At 40.2% G+C, this 14,071-nt stretch overlaps 1 protein-coding gene across 1 annotated transcript in view; it reads right to left on the bottom strand.

Moving 5' to 3' along the window:
• Positions 1-14,071, bottom strand: part of DSCAM (DS cell adhesion molecule) — a 491,025-nt gene that overhangs the window by 24,908 nt on the left and 452,046 nt on the right. Inside the window, exons 29-31 of the mRNA XM_068155247.1 lie at positions 9,083-9,198; positions 6,238-6,387; positions 1,595-1,792 (exon numbers count right to left, since the gene is read on the bottom strand). Of these exons, the coding sequence (XP_068011348.1) occupies positions 1,595-1,792; positions 6,238-6,387; positions 9,083-9,198 (464 nt within the window). The remainder of the gene's footprint in view (positions 1-1,594; positions 1,793-6,237; positions 6,388-9,082; positions 9,199-14,071) is intronic.

Raw genomic sequence — 14,071 nt, 5'->3', positions numbered from 1 at the left:
TTTGAAAAGCTGGAATTGTTGTGATAAGAAGTGTTAAATTCTGACAAATATGAACTTCATCAGCTAGATTCAGAAGTCTGAACTCCATATTGGAAAAGTGATAAAATGTGCACATTAGTTTAATTGATTCTTGAACACATAATTTGGCAACATCAATTTTAATCTGTATTTGGAACTTCTAAACTTCTGAAGTACATAGATTAAAATGACTGTATTCTTTTCCCAGAAACCAAGTGGCATAATAGAGATACATTTTGGCACTGGAAAACCTTTCTTGAGCATAATCTGACGCTTGCTATCTCTTGCATAAATCACTGTGTATTCAAGAGTAGACAGAGTAGGGAAGTAGCCACACTGAAGTATAGATTGCAAAGTCCATTTACAAACCTGCACGTAGATTGCCTACTAAAACTCATAGCAAACTGAACTCTCTGCCCCCTGCCACATGCATTGGGAAACATCCTTGGGTGACAAAATATTGGAACACATGCAAGTGCACCTGAATTCTGGAATGGCTACAAAAAGGGTTTCTGACCTAGCATTTGCTGTTTCTAAACTTGTAGAGACCTACAAGTTTTAAAGGATGATCTGTGAAAAGATGAGAACTCCAACCAGTTAGTGGATGGAAGGGAAGTCAGGTGTTTATTCTCATAAAGAGAGTAAGACCACTCAGGCCAGTCACACCTATTGTTTTGTAGCTTTAACACATAGATTTTCCATGTGAAAAACACTTTTCCCCAAAAATCAGGATAAAGGTTGGGTAATTTCTTCTGAAGTGTAAGCCTGAATTTGCTTCTGCCAAGCATACTTTGAATGGTGTTTACCTTTCTTCTTACTTGACTTATATTACATTTGCATTGTGACTATTCTTCTGTTTAATCATTTGCTCATTAACTTGCCCTTTTTTGTCATTTGTTCACTTCAGGGCAGAGAACAAAGCTGCTTTTATTTTTTTCCCCCAGTTGCAATTGCATTCCTAATGTGAAGACATTCAAGAAGAGATGAAGACTAAAGACAGAAAAACCTCCCTGCTTATCATCTAGCTGTTTTTCAGGAAAATTAGAGTTTGATGCTGCAAAATTCAGTGATATGAACAATTTTGACCCAGACTTTAATTCCAGGCTTTCCCCTCATTTTTCCACTTAGAATAAGTGGATTTTCCACTTTGAACATATTACATGAATGTGAAAAGGAAAATACAAACCTCAGTGTAGCTCAAACTTTAAGACCATTCACCAATGATTCAGGCATATTTTTGGCTGCTACTACTGTCACTTCCCGGTCAGTGCCATTTCACACAGCAAATTCTCTTTCCTCCAGATACAGGAAGCACTGAGCTTTGTCCACAGGAAATATGGCCACCGCATCTTTCAAAGGACTCTGGTATGTATGTATGGCATGAGGAACCACAGGCACAATATTTCTTACCCTGAGCATTATATGCATTATGGCACCCTCTTCTAAATAGCCTATAGAAAAATGCCCCAGCAAGGAAGAAATAATAGCACCAAAGCACCAAATCAAATATATCAAGGACCAAGAAGTTTACTGCAGCTCCTGCATTTTCACAGTGCCACTGCAGGAAGGCCCATACCTGTGTCCTGTGAGGGGCTGACACTGTAGCTGTCACTTTCCTTGTCCACTGATCCTGCTGGCCTGGGAGTTGGCAGCCTCCAGTCTGTGGTGAGGGTATGAGCTGATATGGTGGGGTGAGGTCTGTTGAGGGTCCACTGACTAGCATAGCGATTGCGAGCTGTTGGTCCAGTTTTGGCACTCCTCCTTGTGGTAGGATCTGTGATGAATAACAGAGAGGGTCTTGAATTGGTAAGGAAACATTCCTTATCAGAAAGGAATGGCCACTGAAAACCTGTTGGCTAAAAATTCCACAAAACACTCTTAGTGGGGGGAAAAATAACAGTGGAAGTGCTAGTGCTTTTTTTTTCTCTCCAAATACCTTTTCTAATGAAACCATACATTAAAAAACATTGTACAACTGAAGAGCTGAGAGCTCCACCAGTCCCCCAATAATACATACATAAGCAGCTCTCCAGTACAAAAACCACTTTGAATTGTGAAAGAGCAGGTCAGGGATTTCAACAAAGCTTGTGAGGGGTTTGGAGCACAAGCCCTATGAGGACAAGCTGAGGGAGCTGGGGTTGCTTAGCCTGGAGAAGTGGAGGCTCAGAGGAGGCCTTATTGCTGTCTACAACTATCTGAAGGGAGGTTGTAGCTAGGTGGGGGTTGGTCTCTTCTCCCAGGCAGCTAGCACCAGAACAAGAGGACACAGTCTCAAGCTGCACCAGGGGAGGTTTAGGTTGGATGTTAGGAAGAAGTTCATCATAGAAAGAGTGATTTGGCATTGGAATGTGCTGCCCAGGGAGGTGGTGGAGTCATCATCACTGGAGGTGTTTAGGAAGAGACTGGATGGGATGCTTGCTCGTATAGTTTAGTTGATTAGATGTTGTTGGATGATAGGCTGGACTCAATGATCTTGAAGGTCTTTTCCAACCTGGTTCCATTCTATTCCTGGTTCCATTCCATTCCATTCCATTCCCACCACATCTCAAACAAAGTCTAAGGTAGATTATCAGTGTTGGTATGCCTTCAGAAACCTACACCAGGTACCTGCTCTGAGTTTGTAGAAATGTGTTCTCAGAAATGTGGTGATACAATTTCCTCTTCTGGCTACTCAGATAATGCTTTGACAATATCATGATATTAGCCAGCTACAGGTCTCCTAATTTTACTGCCATTTTTTAAAGTAGCCAAGACATGACAAATAATCTGTAATAATGCCAGCAGAGTTTTACTAGGAAGCAGTTCACAAAGATTTGAATGTTTTTGAACACAAAGAATAAATAAATACAGTTTCTTCAACTTTCAAAGTCATCTGCTCCTTACTTAAGGCCAGCAATGCTTTATTGTTTATTAGCCTAGAGATTAATATGGTGACAAAGGGAGTAAAATAAAACTATCTGCCAAAATTGACCTCCTTAATTTTGTTCATAAAGAGTTCCCATGTAGAAGTGAGTCTTGTAACCCCTAATAAAGCCAATGGAATAGAAAAATCATTATATGGCAAACAGAAAGAGACTAAATCATTGAAGGATTTATCTTGAGAGCTTCTGAAAGGATATTAGGAACAATAGAGAGAAAGGGTATTAGAAATTAAGAATTCAAATCTATTCAAATGTTCTTTGACATTCAAATGGTGAAGTTGTCAGTCTTTGAGGTAGGAGATTTTAGCAGAAGCAATTTAAAGAAAAAAACAATACTCAGATAATGACTCTGAGGATTGCTTCTGCCTAAGCATTCACAGTGTTTGTATTCTGCTGCTTCAAAGCAGCAACATCTTTGTTTACAAATACCAGCTGTGGTCTGATCCTGCTCCTATTTCACATCTTTCCCCCTACAGCAGTGGAAAAATATAAACCTGATGCCCCTGATAACTGATCCTCTTGATACTGCAACACAAAGATGCTTCATGTGGATAACATCCAAAACCACACTTGGCATGACACATCCAACCTGTTAGTACAAACGCCAGCTCATACCAGCTGTGGAAATTTGGCACGTGACTGTTGTTGTAGCCTCAAGTGATCCTCATGCCTTCTTTGAGGGAAGACATGAAGTTCAGGAGAGTACTGGTAGGAGAACTCTCACACAGAGCTGGGGCTGCTTGCTCTTGAGTAGAATTGAGGTGGTCTCATCAATATATGTAAATACCTGAAGGGAAGGTGCAAAGAGGACAGAGCCAGGCTCTTTTTGGTGGTACCCAGTGACAGGATCAAAGGCAATAACCATAAGGTGAAACACTGCAGATTCTCTCTGAACATCAGGGAACATTTTACTGTGGGGGAGGCTGAGCACTGGCACAGGTTGCCAGAGAAATGGTGGAGTCTGCATCCTTGGAGGTACTCAAAGATGTCTGGTACGGCCTTGGGCAAATGGCTCTAGCTGACCTTGCTTTAAGTGGAGGGATCAGACTAGCCAGTGGCCACCTGTCCTTTCCAACCTCAACTGTTCTTTGATCCTGTGACTCAGCAGGCTTTTTCCTGCAGTTTGAAGGAGAAGGGAGATCTTGCTGCCAGCATGCTGGAGTTCAGAGCTCATCCTGCTGAGCATTCAGAGGGACCTGGACAAGAAGCAGACCTGTGTAATGTCATGAGGTTCAACAAGGCCACATGCAAAATCCTGCACCTGGATCAGGGCAATCCCCAGTACCCATATAGACTCATAGGATTGTTTTGGTTGGAAGAACCCTCTAAGATCATTGAGTCCAACCTTGAGCCTAAGACAAGAGAGCAGCTCTGCAGAGAGAGACTTAGTAGTGATGGTGGGCAAAAAGCTGGACAGCACATATTAGAATAGAATAGAATAGAATAGAATAGAATAGAATAGAATAGAATAGAATAGACCAGGTTGGAAGAGATCTTCAAGATCATCGTGTCCAACCTATCAACCAATCCAACCCACCTAATCAATTAAACCATGGCACCAAGCACCCCATCAAGTCTCCTCCTGAACACCTCCAATGATGGTGACTCCACCACCTCCTGTAGTGCCCCAGTTGTTAAACCAGCTCTGCTGCCATATGCTGAAGATGTGAGCCAGGCAAACATTCACAGAGCATCTGTCTTTTATAAATAAAAGAACTAGAGAACATCTTAAAAAGTGCCGTAAGAGAATATTTGCCAAACAAGGAGTTTGGGTGTGCTAGATGGGAGGATCCATAACATCTGAGCCACTCAGCTTTGGCAATGTTCCCCTCTTGATAGGTGTGGAGCTAGACAAAATCTTATAGGCCAGCCTCTGACAAAACTATGTTTTAGTATCTGAAATCCAGAGAACAGTACCTAAAAGTCTTCAACGAAATCCTATGCACTGCTGCAATCGGATATTTGTTGTATAACAACAGTGGTTTTCAATTTCCAAAGCTAGATCATATTCTTACACATGAGTTAATTCCCAGTTTAATTTAAAGGAAGTCTCTCCCTGACTTTAATAGAATGAATCATATGAGTGCATGCAGAATAAAAAAGGGCTTAGTTTTGGATGACGACAGTGTCATGGTATGATACAAGCATGCAGTTTTGGCATTAATGATGCCTCTTTCTCTATTACAAAAGGCAGGGTTGGAAAATAATGGAGAGTCATTGTGTACTCAGATGATCTTGATCTACCAATGTGATAAAAATCATATGATGATATTTTTGCTGAGCAGACTAGCCATCATGTACATGAACTGAAGGAGTGAGACAAGAATGGTAACAGAAAGAAAACAGATAGCATATTTTGACTATCCTAATTCAAATGCTGTGACTCTTCACAGATGAAAAACATTGACACTAATCTAGTCCCCAAGAAGTAACTAACTGTATCTTAAAATTGTCAGGGGTAGAAAAGCAGCAAGGTCAGGACCAGAACAGTTGTTGTTGATAGACTGGAGTGAAAATAGAGGTGAAATGAGGATTTTTCAAACCATTTGTATGCTAAGAACTCAGCTCTCAGCACTTATGTTCACTGAACTCACTGAGTAAACAAATTCTGAAACAGAATAATCCAAGAGATTTTTAGAAATTCCACACTGCTAGTGACCTACACTTCGGTAGTATTTCTACTGCCCAGATATTCATTCAAAGTCATGATTTCTTTTCTTGTGTATGTAGACACACAATACATTCATGAGAGAAATAAGAAGAACGGATTACAGCAGTATATTAATTTATGATATTATTTTCATCACTGTAAGAATAGCTCAGCACTAATATGTCTGGGAAAAGCAATTTAGTACAATAACTGAAAATGGAACTATAACTTTTTAAAGAAAAGTAATAACAATGAATGTATTTCTTGCCTGATGGAGAGATATGGAGGAAAGATGTATTTTGAAATACAATGAAGATTGATTACCAAGAAAAAAGTTAGACACTAAAACCCATTAAGCTAATCTACCTAATACATTTTAGAAATTACAATCTAGCATGCATTTGCTTTAATGAAAATCAAGTAAGAATTATATCAGATTACATCTACATTTCAGATGCAAACATAATTTTTAGCATATTGAATCACCAAATGCAATTGTATAAGAAATAATCCCTGCTGACCTAAATAGATTGCTCTCAACTTTCATACTGAAGAAAAAAACCCCATGAAGATGGGAATGCAGGAGCACAGTATACATTGTCATATAGCTTTCTCCTCTCCAGGTAACATGTTCTCTTGGATGCTTACTTGTTCCTGGACGGGCATCAGAAACATCCACCAGTGGTCCTGTAGCTTGTGACACAGACTGGTAGTGCACTGTGTGGGTGACAGTCAGTGACTTCTGCTTAGATGTCTCTCCAAAATCAGCATCAGTGAGCAGCACTGTTGATCTGTCATCTGCAAGTGAAAACAAAATAATTAAAAAATCAGAGTATGAGCAATGAATTTTGGGGTTGCCTTTATCAGAGCTTTACAGCAAGTCCGCAGTTATTTTCCTGCTAAGCATATCCACCACCACAGACAGTGACAGCTCCCTCTTCTCTACAGGACTGAAGATGTCTTTGAAGTGTGTACCACAGCTTGGGAGCCTCTGGGTTTAAACTCAAGGTTCATACAAAGCCAAAGCAGAAGTGTAATTTTCATGTCTGTCTTTAGAGATGTGCAGCTGAGACAGATTATTAAGCATCCTTTGAAAAGACCATTTGTGTATAATTACTTTTGACCCTAATTCCTTTTTTTCCCCATCTTCTGAACCCTGACCTCTTTTTCATTTTCAGAGTACTCAGTTAAGATTTTAACACACCACATTTTCTTTTTTAAATTAACATAATTGGTAATGCCCTCAGTGAAGTCACCCATGTCTTCACAAAAAGAGGTCATTAGGTAATGTTGTTAACTAGCACTCTACAAGCCAGATTTTTCTCCAGAGACAGATTATTGCAGAAAGGATGGCCATGACCCAAGATTGCTGTTCAGGAGATGCTTATTTTTGAGCCTGTGAGTACCATAGTGAAGACAATGGAAATATACTTCCAAGTCAGCTAAGCATCCTTAAATCCAGTGTTCTACTGTTCTGAAAGTTAAGGGCTAAAGCCTGCTAGCTGTTTCTGCAACCAGTCTCAATACCATAGGTTTGGAAAAGAAACTTTGGAGATGTTTGTGTGAGTCATATAAATTTCTCTCAACACAGTCAGTCCAGCTGACTAGAGTCTTTCCTACAGCTGCAAAGAAAGGTTCAAGGTGAAGCCTGACCTTGGGAAGAACTGAAACAGAAAACTCAATTTTACTGCTGCATGGTTCTGCTGCCTATTGTTTCCCTGTGGGGGAGGATATATTCCCCAGCTTCCTACACAGACCTTGATCCTTGCAGAAAGGCAGGGCTATAAAGCACCTTCCCCCCTTCCCCCCCCAAGTTGTGATCTGTGTTTCGTATTTCTTTTGCTTCAAAGAAGAATCTGGTCCACTTTATCATGGAAGGTTTAACAACAACAACTCCTCCACTGACTTTGTGCTTGCAGAACAACTATTTGCGTGCTATCAGACATTTTGCATTCTTTACAGTCTTTTTATCCATTCATAATAGTAATAAAATCCACAAGAAGCTCCTTCTCTGCTCTGCTCTATAGCTTTGTAATGTACTTCTAAGCAGACTGGCAGCAGTGAGGCTTCTGTGCATTTACTTGTCAGCAGAGGTTAATCCACTTCTTCTAAACATTCCTGTTTTGGCTTGGGTGTTTTTAGCTTGACATGACACCATTAAAGAGAACAGTTCTGCACAATAACATAACTATCATTTTTTACCCAAAGAAGGCCATAAATAGAATGTGCATTATGAAATCAGATTACTCTGTCTCTGGCAAAAGATGAGCTCTTATGCAGGTTGGGAATAAAGCTTCTTGGCAGTAAAATATGTCAAAGACTGCCAAAGTGCCTGAGTGCTGTGTGGAGAGCTGGCTATTACCAAGGCACTGATCACATTGCTGTAGTTAAGGCACTAATGGTATTTCCACTCTAACTCCCTATTGCTTAGCAAATGTAATTCAAAAGTAAAAACTGGGCCTACAAACGACGGTCACAAAGGCAAACATTGGGAACCCCAAATTAGGATTAAAAAAGAATTGCATTTCAGGTGAAGCATAGGTCTGCATGTCCCCTTAGGCCAGCCCCCATGCCAGACTAAGCAAGTGTGACAGGGTGTGTGGCTAAAGGAGCTTGTTCCTCCCTAGCGTGGGCATGGACAGGAAATTCAGAGATGCTCCCAGTTTGCAGAGCTTTCCTCTCTGGCCTCAGATACTTTTTAGTTCTAAGCTATCACAGGCTTCTTCTACATGTTTTTTGATCAAAAAAAATTAGAAGTCTAAAAAGATCAATCATTCTGGAGGGTCTTGTCACAGTGTATTACCATACAGTCATGAAATAAAGTTATTTTGTTGAGACTTCAGACATCTTACATTTAAACCATTTGGAAACCACCTCCCCCCCTGCCCCCCAACCAAACAATCCTATTTCTCATGGCAGTTCAGTTATGTGCCAGTCACATGAGAAATCTTTTTTGTGGTGTGAAATAGTTTAGATATGAATTTTACATACATACACAAAAGCTGAAAACTGGTAACAATGTTGAAATATGATTCTTTACGCACAGGTGGATACAATATGCAATTTTTAAGCTTTAAATGTTGGCTGTTGCAGATTTTTTAATACTGATATTGTTATTTCAGAATTTCATTTTCCTTCTAAGTAATGCCAGTGATCCAACTGCCTAGTCATAGCCAAAAGAGAAATCAAAATGAAATCCTAAAACTGCCACTCTTCATTTACAATTTCTTGAAGTGGCTCTTTCTTACTGGCTTCATTTTCCTAATGTCCTACATTATATTAAATACTACACTAAGATTACTTAAAGGGGAAACCAATCCAAATGGGAGAACAAAAAAAACCCCACGCATCATTTCAGTTTGCAAATGTGGCAGATTACTTTGTAGCTCTTTTATTCTTGATATCTGTAGTGGGGAAAATGTGTGGGGTACAGTAAGTCCACCTAAAGTGCCTGCTACAACAACCAGTGAAAAAAAGCCCAACAATAATTTACCAATGGTCTCCATCGTGTCCCTTTCCTCTATAAGAAGCTGTGCTCTTGGAATATCTATGTGCATCCTCAGTGTTTGCTGCTGTTTATTAAGTGTATCTGACGTCCTGGTGTTCTTGCTGGAAAAAACCAAGAAGTGTACACATTAACACTCAGTCTAAATTAAAAGGCACTTGCAAACTTCCACATTTTAAATCTGTCCAACTCTAACAAAAAAACCCCAAACAAACATAATCAACACAAACACACATTTTCCTCTCTTCAGAACAAGTGCGTGGTATTGATTTATTGCACATGACAAGCAGTTAAATGTATACACAGTGTTGAGGGATTTGGTCTATTCTTTATCAGTAGGAATCTCCTGAAAACTTAATTTTTGTTTTCCAAGTGTTGTCATATAATGAAATTAGCAAAAACACTTTGGAAGACGGACCTTTTCTTTCATTCCTCATGAATATGAATAAAGAAACATACAGCTGATCAAACAAGTTGGTAGGAAAATGATGTCTTAAGTAATTTCTAATTATTTTTTTTTAACCTTTTCATTATTTTTTATTAGATATATTCCTAATATCACCAGAACCGATACATGGAAAATACAATTAATAACTAGTGATTCTATTAATAAATTGCATACAATAAATGAGGAGTTTAGTTCCATTGATGTTTCAAGGCTAAAATTGCAAATTTTGTTTACAATCATGGATTATTTCTAATTGATTGATGCAGTAATCTAAAAAAGAACATAAACCAATTATTCTATCACCATGCAAATTGAAACAATTTCATTTTGAAGGTTGTGTACCAGAAAATGACTTCTTAAATGAGCTGTCTACCGAAAGCAAATGAAAATGGATAGTAAAACGGAGTGCTGCAATCATTTCTAGTGCAGAGATTGCACCAAGAAACCTTCAGACTGCACTAAAAACCCAGGAACTTTTTGCCCTTCTAGATGTAATTACTCTTTAGAGGAGAGGGAATGTTTACAAATATTTCTTTACACAGGGAGGCTGAGGAAAGTGCTCACACATGAAAGAGCTATAAAATCCATTGGAGGCTCACTTTCTAGTGTAAAATAGCTGCAGATCACTAGCTAATTTAATTCTTTGCCCTAACACCCTGTTGTGTATCCTGTGAGTAAGACCTAACTATTATAGGTTTGGCAGTTTTCCAAGTCCTTTTTGGGAGTTTAGGAATTTCCTTGTCACATGTTCAGTAATTTTGCTCCAAATCCAAGAGAGAGAATTGCAAAGCACACAGGTATATCCCCTGGCTGATTTTCACTTGCAGGCTTTCCCTGCTTACCTGTGGTCCCCAGCATTAATACTATCTGTGCATCTCAAACTTTACTCTCTGTCTTTAACTTGGTGGTTAGGTAACACTGTTACCATCACATACAGATGGGTAGCTGAAATGCATTCGAACAGCTGGTGCCTCATTTAATCACTGTGGAAGCAAAATTTCAGGAGAGCTACCCAAGGGCTGCCAGACTTTTCTCTGTATATAATCAGTGGAAAGTAGTAGTCACAGTGTCTTATTAAGCACATAAATTTACAAAGACATTTAGGATCCTAAAATGTAGATAAATTCCACAGTGACATTCTCCAAGTCTCTGCAAAGTCTGCATGGATTAGATGCCACTCTCCTATTGGTTTCTACTCAAGCTGCTGAAATGTTAAGAGAATCAGAGACTAATATATTATCTGCTTAAATATATGCCCTTGAAAAGTCAGAGTACTTTGGGCTTCTACAAGATCATAGTGCAATTGTGTAATCAAGTAGGAAACTGAATTTCTGAGGTCCAATTTCAATTAATAATCAATTATCCAATAGTTATAGGATACAAGCAACCAGATACCTATAGTATCTGTGCAAAACAAAATTGAGTCTAATAAATGCATTGTTGCCCCCCTCCTCTGCTCGGCAGAGATGCAGGAGACCAAAGGATCAGATTAGACATCCTCCTCGGAGAATGCAGATCTCAGAATGCAAACGAAAGCTACAAGCTCTTCTGCAGTACAAATGCTCTGAATTCCTACTGTTGAAAGGTACTTAACCACACAGAAAGTGTTGTTCAGACCACAAGGAGCAGGAGGACCTATTCTCAGGTTTGCAGTTACATTGCTTATCTGCCAAGAGAGAATTCTGAATCCCATTCTTGGCTTCAGGGATAGCTTTATGTAAAATAGGGCCCTCAAGCCAGAACCTAAGTCTCTCTATACTCAGGAAAATTCCCTACCTGTGCTCAAGAATTATGCCTTTGCTGCGTGATATCTCCCCTCCTTCTTACTGGTCTAATTAATTCTCCTGTATGCAGCAGCACAGTGACATGGAGTGCCCAAACACAGAACAGGGGATTGGCAGTAGCATGAGGGTTGCTGCTGATCAGCATTGCTGTCTCTTTCTGACTCAAGGAATTCTGAATTATTTTCTGCAGACCACAGTAGCTCAGCTTTCAAGTTATAAAAATCTAAAGTGCCAACAGCAATTAAGTGCCTCTAGGACTTGAAAGTCAGGAAAATATTTTTAGAAGTGCAGTTTTGAATTGGGCACCCAAATATTTTCTAGACTAGAAAAATTCAGACACCAAATTCTGCCTGAGAAACAAGTCAGTATGCAGGTGTCAAGTGGAGAGGGGCAAGCTCCTTTTGGTGGTGCTCAGTAATAAGACAAGGAACAACAGGTTCAAGCTTGAACATAGAGGATTTCACCCCAACATGAGGAGAAACTTCTTTGCAGTGATGACAATGGAGCACTGGAACAGGCTGTCCAGAGAGGATGTGGAGTCTCCTCCTCTGGAGGCTTTCAAGACCCACCTGGATGCATTCCTGTGTGGACCACTCTAAGTGATCCTGCTTTGGCAGGGGGGTTGAACCTGATGATCTCTTGAGGTCCCTTCCAACCTCTAATATACTGTGATACTGTGATGCCAAGATGCCTGCTTTTGGCCAGTTATTAAAGATGGACACTTGGGGGTATGTAGGACTTTGATTTGATTGAGTTCAGCTTTTATGTACAGTCTGTGGATAAGTGAGCCTTTTCCCAGAGGAAGTATGATGTATAAGGTATTTTGAAAGAGTTGGCATAGATAAAAAAAGCTCCCTTAAAAATATTTTTTCCTGGATTTTCAATTAAAAAGTACTTACTTGAGTGATGGAAAATATCTGTGTGCACAGGAGAGGATTAAACGTATCAAGCTAGTTATGTAAAGGGATTAAATGTGGTGCTCTGTAAACCAAAAGTCATTCTGGGTTCTTGGCAGAAAGTCAGGTCACCTCTTGGTTTCCTGATGTCTAATCTGGTTATTGTAAAAACATATGGAAAGCTGAAACTTGTAAGTGATCAGCCTGTCAGAAGGATATTTGGGGAAAAAATGTACTTGTCTTCAAATTGAGAAAGCTCTGTCAACTACTATATTGGTTCACAGTGAACTGTTACAAAGAAGTTGGCTGGATCAATGCTTTTACACCCCCACCCCCCAAAACAACAACAACAACAAAAGTTAAAAACCTGTGATTGTACAGCAGCAAGGATTTTTGTGTGCAATTTAAAGGCATCAGCATCAAGTTGTGCAGCTCTTGCTGCACTGTCAACTTCTGGGACTTACCCTGCTCCCCAGACATTTGACTTACATAGCAAAAAGCCAGCAACATTCAAAGCGAAGACTAAAGCTTCATCCTTAATCTGCTTTACACATGCTCATAAAAATCTCCTCAAAGGGAAAGATACACAAAGCTGCCTCTATCCCTCACACTTTCCTGTCAAGCAGGGAACCATCATTCCTGCTCTCTGTCCAACACTGAAACAGCAAGGCACAGCCCGTGACATAGTCTCTTAAATATTTTTATCATAGCAGATTTTAGTGAAATTTTAAAGACATAAAATATTAGGGTTGTATAATATGTGACTATTTTTCAGAGAGGGATGGTTATCCTTTGATTATTAGAATCATAGAATGGCTTAGGTTAGAAGAGACATCAGAAATCCACTGAACCCCTGCAACTGGCAGGGATGCTTCTCAACTAGACTTTGCCTAAGGCCTCATCCAATCTGGCCTTAAACACCCCCAAGGAGGGGGCGTCCACAACTACTCCGGGCAACCTATTCCAGGGTCTCACCACCCTTCTACTGAAGAACTTCTAGTCTAGCTTAAAACCATTCTCTCTAGTCCTGTTGCTAGATACCCTTATGAAAAGTCCTTCTTCAGCTTTCCCGTAAGATCTCTTCAGGTATTTGAAAGCAGCTTTAAGGCCTCCCTGGAGACTTCATTCCTCTAGTCTGAACAACCCCAGCTCCCTGGGCCTATCCTCATAGCAAAGGTATTTCAACCCTTGGAACATCTTTGTGGCCCTTCTCTGGACTTCATAGTATAGTATCATAGTATCAGTCAGGGTTGGAAGGGACCACAAGGATCATCTAGTTCCAACACCCCTGCCATGGGCAGGGACACCCCACACTAGATCAGGCTGGCCAGAGCCTCATCCAGCCTGGGCTTAAACACCTCCAGGGACGGGGCTCCAACCACCTCCCTGGACAACCCATTCCAGTGCTTCACCACTCTCATGGGGAAGAACTTCCTCCTCACATCCAGCCTGAGGAGGAAGTTCTTCAGACTTCAACAGCTCTGTGTCCTTCTTATGATGGGAACACCAGAAATGGATGCAGTATTCGAGGTGAGGTCTCAGAAGAGCAGAGTAAAGGGGAAGAATCCACCTTTCTTGATCTGGCCACACTCCTCTTGACGCTGTCCAGAATGTGATTTGCCTTCTGCTGGCTCATGTTGAGCTTCTCACCAATCAACACCCACAAGTCCTAACATGCTAAATCTTCAGAAACATCTAGTGATGGTGAATAGTTCAGGTTTTGTTGGAGGTGTTTCACAGATTTATCACAAATGACAGAGAATGTAGCCTGCAGAATGCAGGGCCCCCAAAATATTATCACTTTGTGAGCTCTAAGTTATGAGGCATCTGCAAATGTATGCCTCCCTAC

This window comes from Melanerpes formicivorus, unplaced genomic scaffold (genome assembly GCF_026170545.1).
Source record: "Melanerpes formicivorus ecotype bairdi unplaced genomic scaffold, bMelFor1.0.p_v2 SCAF_30, whole genome shotgun sequence".
NCBI classification, from domain to species: Eukaryota; Metazoa; Chordata; class Aves; order Piciformes; family Picidae; genus Melanerpes; species Melanerpes formicivorus.
Note: the sequence above shows the minus strand (reverse complement) of the source record. Positions and strands in the feature narration are given on the sequence as shown.